At 42.7% G+C, this 13,211-nt stretch overlaps 1 protein-coding gene across 3 annotated transcripts in view; it reads left to right on the plus strand.

Annotated features, from left to right (window-relative positions):
- The window catches only part of GPAT4 (glycerol-3-phosphate acyltransferase 4), a 70,427-nt gene that overhangs the window by 41,778 nt on the left and 15,438 nt on the right, over positions 1-13,211 (plus strand). For 2 of the 3 annotated variants that reach the window (XM_037008505.2, XM_037008506.2), the window contains exon 2: positions 717-1,720. The exons of the other annotated variant lie outside the window; for it this stretch is intronic. In XM_037008505.2, the coding sequence (XP_036864400.1) occupies positions 1,556-1,720 (165 nt within the window). In that variant the 5' untranslated portion in view covers positions 717-1,555. The remainder of the gene's footprint in view (positions 1-716; positions 1,721-13,211) is intronic. 3 annotated transcript variants of the gene reach the window in all.

Here is a 13,211-nt window from a genome sequence, read left to right on the forward strand (position 1 = left end):
CTGCAATTCCATTTCTAGAAATTTATCTTGAAAATATATTTGTGCATGCATTTTGTGTGCTGAATTACATATGCACATGGTTACTCATTATATTATTGACAGCAGCAAAAAAGTGGAATCCTGGCTGCCAGTCTCCAGAAGAACCAGTTAACTAGATGATGGGATGTTCTTGGAGTTAAGGGCTGTACACCCCTAAGGGGCAGGGAGCTCTGTGTGCTTGTGGGGCACTCTTCAAGGTACGGAAGCTAGAAAACCAACCAGAGAGGAAGCAAGGTGAAGGACAGTGTGCACAGGATGCCTTCATTGTTACTGCCGCAGTGGTCAGCGGTGATTTCCTCAGTAAGCATGGTGTTATCTCAGAAGAGTGTGAAGTTGTCCTCTGGTTGCATCTGTGGACGAGTAGCTAGGGGACAGTGGGAGGGAAATTTACTTTTTGCAGTCTATCCTCTTTATCTTTTGAAATGTGTCTTATTACATATATTTCTATTCAGAAAGTTTGGTCACAGGTCACATTGGAGTTGAAAACTCTTTGAAACATGTTTTTTTTCCTTCCACATCTGTGTCTGCCACCTGTTGCTCTGCCTGGTTCCTTTGACCTTGGTGACTTGAGGTCAGTTGGCACTGACCCTAGGCTTACCCTAAACCCCACCCCAAAGTACACTGGTGTTCCTTCTCTTGATTCATGTGGCTGATGGTGTTTCTGTTTCTGCCCCCAGCTTTGGCAGCGTGTGAGCAACTTCCTGCCAAGAACGCAGGTCACCGCTGAGAAGGGGGCCTTAGAAGAAGAGTATCCAGAGGAAGCCAGTGCCAGAGGAATCACACTCCCCACAGCAACATGAGACAGTGCACACCCACATCTGTGTCCGACTGGCGAAGACTGTAGCTCTCCTGGTCAGAGGGTCCTGGAGGCAGCATGCACCAGGAGCCTCTCTAGAGGAAGAATGGAGCCACATATGAACTCTCTACAATGAACACGATTTTCAACTTAGGAAGGAATTTTAAGTAAAACAGTTATATAATTTCCACATAATCAGGTTCAATAGCCTTCTGTGTGAGGTGCCAGCAGTCACCCCCTCCACAGGAGTTAGCAGGATTTTTCTGGCACCAGGTCAATCTCTTCTTGTTTCTTCTGGCAGTGATAAATCTTCAGGACAGGTTTATCTGCTGAATGCTTTTGGGCAGGAGAAAAAAAAACCAAACCTTCTGGAAGCAGCACAAGAGTAGTCAAGCTGAGATCCCTCTGGCACCGTGCACCTTTCCAGAGCCCAGCCTGGACTCAGATGCTCACACCAGAGATTGATCCTGCCTCGGCCACCTCTAAAGCCCATCTGTTCTGGGCGAGCTGGCGTTTCTGGCTGCCTCCTCTGGCCCTCTGCACTGCCATCCGGCTCCCAGGCTTTCTGTTCAGGCAGTCAGATGTTGTGACTTTTGGAATGGAGCTTGTTATCCTTTGGGAACTCGCTTTCTTTCCCAGGCTGGTGCCGTCTGAGGGGACCGTCTGAAGGCCATTTTGCTCTTGGGGACGAGGGCATTGGCCTTACCTGGGTTGTCCACCATGTTCCTGTTGCTGCCTTTTGACAGCCTGATTGTCAACCTGCTGGGCATCTCCCTGACTGTGCTCTTCACCCTCCTTCTTGTTTTCATCATAGTCCCTGCCATTTTTGGAGTCTCCTTTGGCATCCGAAAGCTCTACATGAAAACTTTGTTAAAAATCTTTGCGGTGAGTTGTGCTGTTTACAATGGCTCCTCATGGAGGAGGCAAGAAGTACTGTTGGCAAAGAGTTGCTTTTATCTGGTTAATCATTACGTCTTCATTGGCATGAAGAAAGTGGGGAGAATGGGAAGGGGCATTTTGAGTAAAAAGACTCACTGTGTACTCTTGAAAGCCTTTAGCAGTCTTTCCTTTTGAGCTTATACAGTACTTGTACGTTTGATTCCTCTGAAGGAAGGAGCCTATTCCATGACTCCACACCTTACCTGCTTATTTCAAAGATGGGCTTGGAAATAAGCAAACATCACTGCCAGACTCTACCTTGTCTTACAAAACAGACATTGAAACAGAGTTACTGCTGATATATCCCCTCACTGATGAGTATGGGGGAGTCTTTTCTCTCTTTTAGACATTTAGCTTAAATCGGTTCTTGTATTTCAGACAAAAAGGAATGAACAGAGTAGGGCATTTGATGAATTGTTTCATTTTTGTAAAGATAGAGGAAAAGGATAATGAATGTAACATACATCAGAGCTTAGAACTAATTATACTGCTGAACAGAATTGGTCACAATGTAAAGGAAACTAGTGAGAAGTGGTATTTCCTGGAAGTTGATCTGTGCCACAAGACTTTTAACATCCATTCAAAGATTTGATATTTTATTAGTAGTATCTGTTTTCAGCACTCACCAAATCTTAGGCATTCTCTTCCACAGCTGAGACCATATATAATTTGAGAAACATACTCATAATACTAACCACAACATATAGTATCTTCTGGTTCAGATAATTCTATTGATTTTCCTTTGGTATCTTGTACTTCTGCAGTGGGTAGGTATCTGCATTTTATCAGTAAAGAAGCAAATAAATGGTGCTTTACAGGGAGAAATACTTTTTATGTATATGATTATGTTTTATGTTTTGGTATTTAATATTTCTATAAGAATATGATTTTTTTCCATATTAAAAAAAATTCTGGTAAAATGGGCATAACATAAAATAACCATTTTGAAGTGAACAGTTCAGTGGCATTTAACCTATTCATGTGTTGCACAACCACCAGCTCTCTCTGGTGCCACGATGCTTTCATTACTCCAGAGAGAGACCCCCCCATACTCATTAAGCAGTTGCTCCCCATTTTCCCCTTCCCCACCCGCTAGAGATGGCAAATCTGTGTCCTGTCTCTGGATTTATCTACTCTGGATATTTCATGTAACTGGAGTTATGAAATGTGGTCTTTTGTGATTGCTCATTTAGCACAATGTTTTTGGGATTCACCCATGCTGTACCATGTTTCAGTACATTTTTTTTTTTTTTATGGTTGAATAATTCCAGTATGTGTCTGTACCACAGTGTGCTTGTGCATCTGTCTAGGACTTGCCTATGCACATTCAGTAGTGTTGTGTCCATCCGTGTGTTTGAGCACTTGTCTTCAGTATACAATTTTTGAGCACTGCTTATGGTCTCTGGTGTTATCTAGTTGCTTGCTACTAGAGAGTGACCTGGATCACCTACGAGCTGGTTAGAAATGGAGTTTCCAGGTCCACTCCAGGCCTGGTGGGTTAGAATCTGCATTTCATTCAGCAGCTGCACAATCAAGTTTGGAAAGTGGTAATTGAGTCAGTCTTTGGGCTGGCCTCTCTTCTAAGGTGTAGTATTTACTCTAATTAATCAGAAAGTGTAATTTTCTTAAATTTCAATCTAAAAAAATATCAGGAGAGCCAGGGTTCCTGTGGACCATCTGACATATTCATGCCCTTTGCCTGCTGCAAAACATAGACCCGTGTAGAATTGCTAGAACAGCTGGCAAACTTTCAGGAGACTAGGGAGTGATGTCTAGCTTTCATTCCAGTTTAAAGGCAAGTGACTAACTCAGACTTATGAAAATCCTTATTTTAAGAACAGAAATCCGAGAGTTATTGATTGGCCCAGGGTTATTCTGTAGTACCCAGGATTTTTTACCTTGGATCACGTGGGTGGGACAAAAGGCCTACAATCTATAATACCTATTTCATTTTGAAAACGTCCCCCCAAATTGATATTTTTAAGTTCGTAGCCAATTAAATTTTTCTTATTGTGACTATGTTTTAAGATATACGTTCTTCTGACCTTTTTTTTTGGTATCATTAGTCTAAAATTACATGAGGAACATTATGTTTAGTAGACTCCCCCGATCACCAAGTCCCCCCACACATTCCCCATTGCAGTCATTGACAATCAGCGTAGTAAGATGTTGTAGAATCACTGCTTGTCTTCTCTGTGTTGCACAGCCCTCCCCATGCTCCTCTCCCACATTATACATGCTAATCATAGTGCCCCCTTTCTTTTTCCCCCCTTATCCCTCCCTTCCCACCTGACCTCCCCAGTCCTTTTCCCTTTGGTAACTGTTAGTCCATTCTTGGGTTCTGTGAGTCTTCTGGTGTTTTTCTCCTTCAGTTTTTCCTTTGTTCTTATACTCCACAGATGAGTGAAATCATTTGGTACTTGTCTTTCTCCACCTGGCTTATTTCACTGAGCATAATACCCTCTAGCTCCATCCATGTTGTTGCAAATGGTAGGATTTCATTTTCTTCTTATGGCTGAATAATATTCCATTGTGTATATGTACCACATCTTCTTTATCCATTCATCTACTGATGGACACTTAGGTTGCTTCCATTTCTTGGTTATTGTGAATAGTGCTGTGATAAACATAGGGGGTGTATTTGTATTTTTCAAACTAGGCTGCTGTGTTCTTAGGGTAAATTCCTAGGAGTGGAATTCCTGGGTCAAATGGTATTTCTATTTTTAGTTTTTTGAGGATCCTCCATACTGCTTTCCACAATGGTTGAACTAGTTTATGTTCCTACCAGCAATGTAGGAGGGTTCTGCTTTCTCCACATCCACACCAACATTTGTTGTTGTTTGTCTTTTTGATGGTGGCGATCCTTACTGGTGTGAGGTGATATCTCATTGTGGTTTTAATTCGCATTTCTCTGATGACTAGCAATGTGGAGCATCTTTTCATGTGTCTGTTGGCCATCTGAATTTCTTTGGAGAACTGTCTGTTCAGCTCCTCTGCCCATTTTTTAATTGGACTATTTGCTTTTTGTTTGTTGAGGTACGTGAGCTCTTTATATATTTTGGATGTCAACCCTTTATCGGATCTGTCATTTATGAATATATTCTCCCATACTGTAGGATGCCTTTTTGTTCCATTGGTGGTATCGTTTGTTGTACAGAAGCTTTTCAGTTTGATGTAGTCTCACTTGTTCATTTTTGCTTTTGTTTCCCTTGCCCAGGGAGATACGTTCATGAAGAAGTCGCTCATGTTTATGTCCAAGAGATTTTTGCCTATGTCTTTTTCTAAGAGTTTTATGGTTTCATGACTTACATTCAGGTCTTTGATCCATTTCTAATTTACTTTTCAGTATGGGGTTAGACAGTGATCCAGTTTCATTCTCTTGCATGTAGCTGTCCAGTTTTGCCAACACCAGCTGTTGAAGAGGCTGTCAGTTCCCCATTGTATGTCCATGGCTCCTTTATCATATATTAACTGACCGTATATGTTTGGGTTAATATCTGGACTATCTACTGTTCCAGTGGTCTGTGGGTCTGTTCCTGTGCCAGTACCAAATTGTCTTGATTACTGTGGCTTTGTAGTAGAGCTTAAAGTTGGGAAGCGATATCCCCCCTGCTTTATTCTTCTTTCTCAGGATTGCTTTGGCTATTTGTGGTCTTTTGTGGTTCCATATGAATTTTAAAACTATTTGTTCCATTTCACTGAAGAATGCTGTTAGTATTTTGATAGGCATTGCATTGAATCTGTATATTGCTTTAAGCAGGATGGCCATTTTGACAATATTAATTCTTCCTAGCCAAGAGCATAAGATGAGTTTCCATTTGTTAGTGTCCTCTTTAATTTCTCTTAAAAGTGTCTTGTAGTTTTCACAGTATAGTTCTTTCACTTCCTTGGTTAGGTTTATTCCTAGGTATTTTATTCTTTTTGATGCAATTGTGAATGGAATCGTTTCCTGAATTGTTAGTGTATAGGAAAGCAACAGATTTCTGTGTATTAATTTTGTATCCTGCAACTTTGCTGAATTCAGATATTCTAGTAGTTTTGGAGTGGAGTCTTTAGGGTTTTTTATGTACAATATCATGTCATCTGCAAACAGGGACAGTTTCCTTGCCAATCTGGATTCCTTTTATTACTTTGTGTTGTCTGATTGCCATGGCTAGGACCTTCAGAACTATGTTGAATAACAGTGGGGAGAATGGGCATCCTTGTCTTGTTCCCGATCTTAAAGGAAAATATTTCAGCTTCTTGCTGTTAAGTATAATGTTGGCTGTGGGTTTGTCATATATGGCCTTTATTGTGTTGAGGTACTTGCCCTCTATATCCATTTTTTTGAGAGATTTTTTCATGAATGGATATTGAATTTTGTTGAATGCTTTTTCAGCATCTGTGGAGATGATCATGTGGTTTTTGTCCTTTTTTTGATGTGGTGGATGATGATGATGGATTTTCGAATGTTGTGCCATCCTTACATCCCTGAGATGAATTTCACTTGATCATTGTGTATGATCCTCTTGATGTATTTTTGAATTTGGCTTGCTAATATTTTGTTGAGTATTTTTGCATCTACGTTCATCAGGGATATTGGTCTGTAATTTTCTTTTTTGGTGGTGTCTTTGCCTGGTTTTGTTATTAGAGTGATGCTGGCTTCATAGAATGAGTTTGGAAGTATTCCCTCCTCTTCTATTTTTTGAAAAACTTTAAGGAGAATGGGTATTATGTCTTCTCTGTATGTCTGATAAAATTCAGTGGTGAAACTATCTGGCCCAAGGGGTTTTGTTATTGGGTAGTTTTTAGATTACCGATTCAATTTCTTTGCTGGTAATTGGTCTGTTTAGATTTTCTGTTTCTTCCTTGGTCCATCTTGGAAGATTGTATTTTTCTAGGAAGTTGTCCATTTCTTCTAGGTTTTGCAGCTTTCTAGCATATAGATTTTCATAGTATTCTCTAATAATTTTTTGTATTTCTATGGGGTCTGCGTGATTCTTCCTTTCTCATTTCGGATTCTGTGTATGTGTGTAGATTCTCTTTTCTCTTAATAAGTCTGGCTAGGGGCTTATCTATTTTGTTTATTTTCTCAAAGAACCAGCTCTTGGTTTCATTGATTTTTGCTATTGTTTTATTGTTCTCAATTTTATTGATTTCTTCTCTGATCTCTATTATGTCCCTCCTTCTGCTGACTTTGGGCCTCACTTGTTCTTTTTCCAGTTTCAATAATTGTGACTTAGACTATTCATTTGGGATTGTTCTTCCTTCTTTAAATAGACCTGGATTGCTATATACTTTCCTCTTAGAACTGCCTTAGCTGTGTCTCAACGAAATTGGGGCTTTGTGCTGTTGTTGTAATTTGCCTCCATATATTGCTTGATCTCTATTTTAATTTGGTCATTGATCCATTGATTATTTAGGAGCATGTTGTTAAGCCTCCATGTGTTTGTGAGCCTTTTTGTTTTCTTTGTAGAATTTATTTCTAGTTTTATACCTTTGTGGTCTGAGAAGTTGGTTGGTAGAATTTCAGTCTTTTTGAATTTACTGAGGGTCTTTTTGTGGCCTAGTATGTGGTCTGTTTTGGAAAATGTTCCATGTGCACTTGAGAAGAATGTGTATCCTGCTGCTTTTGGGTATAGAGTTCTGTAAATGTCTGTTAGGTCCATCTGTTCTAGTGTGTTGTTCAGTGCCTCTGTGTCCTTACTTACTTTCTGTCTGGTGGATGTGTCCTTTGGAGTGAGTGGTGTGTTGAAGTCTCTTAGAACGAATGCATTGCATTCTATTTCCTCCTTTAATTCTGTTAGTATTTGTTTCACCTCTATTGGTGTTCCTGTATTGGGTGCATATGTATTTATAATGGTTATATCTTGTTGGACTGACCCCTTTATCATTATGTAATGTCCTTCTTTATCTCTTGTTACTTTTTGTGTTTTGAAGTGTATTTTGTCTGATACTAGTACTGCAACACCTGCTTTTTTCTCCCTGTTGTTTGCATGAAATATCATTTTCCATCCCTAGACTTTTAGTCTGTGTCTGTCTTTGGGTTTGAGGTGAGTCTCTTGTAAGCAGCATATAGATGGGTCTTGCTTTTTTATCCATTCTATTACTCTGTGTGTTTTGATTGATGCATTCAGTCCATTTACATTTAGGCTGATTATTGAAAGAAATGTACTTATTGCCATTGCAGGCTTTAGATTAGTGGTTACCAAAGGTTCAAGGGTACCTTCTTTACTATCTAACCATCTAACTTAACTCTTATTAAGCTATTATAAACACAGTCTGATGATTCTTTATTTCTTTCCCTTCTTATTCCTCCTCTTCCATTCTTTATATGTTAGATGTTTTATTCTGTACTCTTTTGTGTTTCCTTTGACTGCTTTTGTGAGTAGTTGATTCTATTTTTTGCCTTTAGTTAGTATTTGGTTGGTCTGCTTTCTTTGCTGTGATTTTGTTTTCTCTGGTGACATCTATTTAGCCTTAGGAGTGCTTCCATCTAGAGCAGTCCCTCTAAAATAAACCCTGTAGAGGTGGTTTGTGGGAGGCAAATTCCCTTAAGTTTTGCTTGTCTGGGAATTGTTTAATCCCTCCTTCGTATTTAAATGATAATTGTGCTGGATACAGTATCCTTGGTTCAAGGCCCTTCTGTTTCATTGCATTCAATATATCATGCCATTCTCTTCTGGCCTGTAAGGTTTCTGTTGAGAAGTCTGATGATAGCCTGATGGGTTTTCCTTTGGAGGTGACCTTTTTCCTCTCTCTGGCTGCCTTTAATACTCTGTCCTTGTCTTTGATCTTTGCCATTTTAATTATTATATGTCTTGCTGTTGTCCTCCTTGGGTCCCTTATATTGGGAGTTCTGTGGGCTTCCGTGGTCTGAGCGACTATTTCCTCCCCCAGTTTGGGGACATTTTCAGCAATTATTTCTTGAAATACAGTTTCTGTCCCTTTCTCTCTCTCTTCTTCTTCTTCTGGTACTCCCATAATTCAAATATTGTTCCGTTTGGATTGGTCACACAGTTCTCTTAATATTCTTTCATTCCTGGAGATCTTTTTTATCTCTCTCTGCCTCAGCTTCTCTGTATTCCTGTTCTGATTTCTGTTCTATTAATGGCCTCTTGCTCCTCATCCAGTCTGCTCGTAAGTCCTCTCAGGGATTGTTTTATTTCTGTATTCTCCCTCCCTACTTGATCCTTTAGCTCTTGCATATTTCTCTGCAGCTCCATCAGCATGGTTATGACCTTTATTTTGAATTCTTTTTCAGAAAGATTGGCTAAATCTATCTCCCCAGGCCCTAACTCAGGGGTTGTCTGGGTAATTCTGGACTGGACCAAATTCTTCTGCCTTTTCATGGTGTTAGAGGTAGTTGTAGGCAGATGGCATGTGTGTCAGCTGGGAGAATACAGCCATTTCCTGCTTGCTGGTCACCTTGCCCTTCTCCGCTGCCTGTGTCAGTTACCCGCACACCTAGCGCAGCCTCCAGATTTATCCCCTAAGCTGCCATGGGCGGGGTCACCTTCAGGGTAGCCCAGGGCCCTGCGGGGAGTGGCAGGTGTGCCAGGTCTACTCTCCTGCAAGAACGGCGCCCCTTTGTGCCTTGCCCCGGTTTCCTCTGCCTGTGTCAGACAGCTGCGTGTTGGCGGCGGCCTCTGTGTCTGGTCTGGACAGCTCCATGCCGGGAGGAGATTCTGGGGGGTTGTGTGGGTGTGTCCGCTCCCCGGCCTTTTCACCGCTGCGTGTGTGCGCAAGGCCACTCTCTGGCTGCTCGGCCACTGCGGCAGGGCCGCACTGGAGGGGGAACAACTGGCAGGCTGTTTATCACCGTGAGGGGCCTCAGCGCTGCGTTGCCTCCCACGGGGCTTGGGCGCCTGAAATTCCCTGGGATTCCCAGCTGCTGGGCTGGGTGTGGCAGGACGCTGCCATCCAGCTGTGAGGCCCCTGTCCCTTTAAGACTTTCAAAAAGCACTCACTTTTCTTTTGTCCTAGGGGAGCCAACTGCTGGTGTGCACTCGCAAATTTTACTTTTCCATTTCTCTAATATCCAGCACATTGCGCACTGTGTGTCTGCTCTCCCAGTGCAGATGGCTAGGGCTGGGTGTTTAGCAGTCCTGGGCTCCCTCTCCCTCCCCGCTCCAACTCCTCTCCTCCTGCCGGGGAGCTTGGGTGGGGGGAGGTCTCGCAGATGTAGATGTAGCCTGGCTGTTATACTGTATCCCCTGGTCTCTGTTTTAGGAATAGTTGTATTTGTTGTATTTTCAAAAATATATATGGTTTTGGGAGGAGATTTCCACTGCCCTACTCACGCCGCCATCTTGGCTCCTTCTTGTGACTTTTAATGTAGATGATAGTTATACAGTGGAAAAGCCATTAAATGTACATTTCTGGGCCATTCATGGGACGGGTAATCTTGAGGCAACGAGACTCTCTGCTGATCACATCTTGAAAAATCACTGGATTGGGGCACAGTGATTCAGTTTTGGTGATGGAAGTAGAGTATACATTTGTGTGTGTTGTGCACCCATTTTTAACCTCAACATTTAGACTCTCAGGAGCTAGGTCTGTACCTCATACTGCCTAGAGGCAGGTATCAGGCTCTCAGGGCTGGGCCCGTGGAGCCTGTCCTCTGGAGCGAGACAGACCACAATGCAAGCCTTAGAGATCCAGCAGGGTGCACAAGGCTGTGCAGGAGTCCGGTCTTCTCTCTCTGTCACTGCTGAGTTGCCCTCCCTGGACAGCAGGACTGGAGAACTGCTTTTACCTGCAGTGGATCAGATGCAAGTTGGCTTTGGACAAACTGGTTTATATCTTCGGAAGTATCCATCGGGGTTTCCATGTATACATCTACAAATACACCTGTAATTGTGGGTGTTTTTAGTAAAGGAGAGACCTTTATTGTGCCTTTTTTAGTCTCTTCATCCCTTCCTAAATTGGGCTGATTTATAATTTGAGGTATGGAAGAAAGATCAGAGATCTTCTTAATTCCTTGGGTCTCTCCCCGGCTATACATTTGAATCACCTGTGGAACCATTTTAAAAGTACTTATTTGGGAGCACTACACTCTCCCTGCAGAGATTCTGGTTTAATGGGTCTGGGCAGACATTTTTTAAAACCTCTCCCCAAGATGCTGACATCTGCCATCAAAAGGTAGAGTCTGATTGACTTCTCTTAAATGGGGACCTGCTTTTAGTGACTTGTTTCTAACAAATAGAATGTGGTGGACTTGATGCTGTGTGACAAGTGAGATTAGGTTAGAAATAGCAGTACTGCTTCTGTCTGACTCTTGGGGTGATTGTCCCTGGAACCCAGGCACCATGTTCTGAGGGAGCCCAGGCCACATGTGGGTGTTCCAGCTGACAGCCCCAGGGAGCCTCTGACAACCAGCGTCCCGTGCCACAAGCAGGAGTGAGCAAGTCTTCAAAGGATTCCAGGCCTCAGCCTTTGAGCCACCCAGCTTGTGCCAAACCCTGTGGGCTTTGCAGATTTGTGAGCAAATAAACTGGTGGTTTAAGCCACGAAGTTATGGGCTGGTTTGTTATATAGCAATAGATAACCATACAAATAATATAATATTAAAGATTTTTAACATTAATTCATATTCACACAGGTTGACACCTTATTTGTATTATTTGGCAATATGCAATCATATTTTATGGCTGTATTATTAGCATGTGTATATAACTTCGTGTCTGTTTTCTGTTTTCTTCTGGGATTTTATCAGCCATCTTTACATTTTACTAGGTAATCTTCATGGTGATTATTAAAGGCAGGATATCTAATAGTCCGTGCAATACTTATACCATGCTTTTGGCAGACCTAAGTAAGCCCTGGCTCTACAGCTACTGTCCCGTAAAGGAACCTTGGTGTACCTGCCAAATGGGGCATATAGAGGGACTATGGGCAGGTCAGTGTCTTCTGTTCCCTTTCCTGGAAGGGTTACCTCAGTGCAGGTCATTGTACATGTTACTTCTGCTGAGTTGCAGATCTTCGTGTGCTGAGGGCAGCATGTTATTTAAACTGTTTCAGTTTTCTTAATGTTTGTGCTTAAATTGTCCTCCAATACAGTGGTGATAATATGATCTGGGATAGAATTCCTGGGAATGGACTTCCAGCTGGGCTGAGAATGATTTGAAAAAGGGAGAGAAGAAAGCCTGTATATAAAGGAGAATAATGAAGATAAATGACCAGTTTTCTTGCCTGATCTGAAAGGGATTAATCAGATCAGGTTAGAGACGGGCAGTTGTAATCTGACTGACACTGAACTCCAGAGCAGAACTGGTTGGTGGGGAGTCATAGAAGCCAGTGGTGGTTGTGAAGACACGAAGGGGCTGTGGGAATGTGGCAGGATGGCACAAATTTTTGAGTCCGGTGACTCTTAGCTTGAGACTGAGGGCTGTCCTTCCCAGCTCGAGGTCTGCCTAAGTCATCAGGGCCTCCAGTGTGCTTCCTCATCTATAGAGCGGGAGCAGTGGCGCCTGCATCACATGCTCGCCGTGAAAGGTGTGCTTCCCACTGCAGGAGAAGGGTAATTCAGCGCCATCTGCAGTAGTTCAAAGGATGAGCTGAAAGAGAGGAGAATGTAGTTGTGGTGGGGCAGGTGACAGGAAGTTTAGGTTTTCTCCTGTCAGGCCTGTCTTTTCCCATGGAGACCTAGCTGAAGAGAAATACTGGAAGTTGGTTAATTAAAGGTAGCCCTTAACTGACTGCCTACTAACTGTAGGCCACCCTGTTGGACTCGCTGGAATGCAAATGTGGGTGGTTTCTGGCGCCTGCTCCTCAGGTATTTATAGTCTAGGAGGAAAGGCAAACACATGCATACATGACTGATTGAGAGGGTGCTGCCAGCTACCATACACGGGCGAAGAGGAGCTCCTGCTGCAGGACTTGGGTGGGTAACAGTTCATGTAAGTGCTGGCATTTGAACTAGATCTCAAAAAAGCGTTCTAGGAGTGTAGATGAGCAAGTACGGCCTTGATCAGCGTTAATCCGTTGTTCAGTAGAGCCAAACACAGGGATGAGGCAGTTGATCAAAGCAAATATTTCTTCAGGCATTGAGAAGTCATTGGAGGTTCTGGAGCAAGGAAGTGACACAATCAGACTGGCAGCATGTGTTCAGATGGTTGGAGGGAGAAAGAGCAATTACATAGCTGTTGCAGTAATGTAGGCAAGGGAGCAAGACAGTGATGTCATAGAAAAGGCAGCTGTGAAGAACTGTCATTTCAAGGAGGGACAGATATAGGACTTGGTGATAGATGGGAATCCTGAAAGCTCAGTTGGCCAGAGGGACCGTGATCCGAGCCCCACAGGCGGAGGGCCGGGAGCAGGCATGGTGCCTGTAATTCTCAAACATGCTGGATGGTGTGGGCTGGCTGGACTCCTGTGTGAAGATGACTGGCAGGTGATGGGAAATGGGAGGTTGCACTTGTGTGAAGTCAGAATTTGTAGATTGGACAGTAGCTAC

The sequence above is a fragment of the Manis javanica genome, chromosome 12, assembly GCF_040802235.1.
Source record: "Manis javanica isolate MJ-LG chromosome 12, MJ_LKY, whole genome shotgun sequence".
Lineage (NCBI taxonomy): Eukaryota > Metazoa > Chordata > Mammalia > Pholidota > Manidae > Manis > Manis javanica.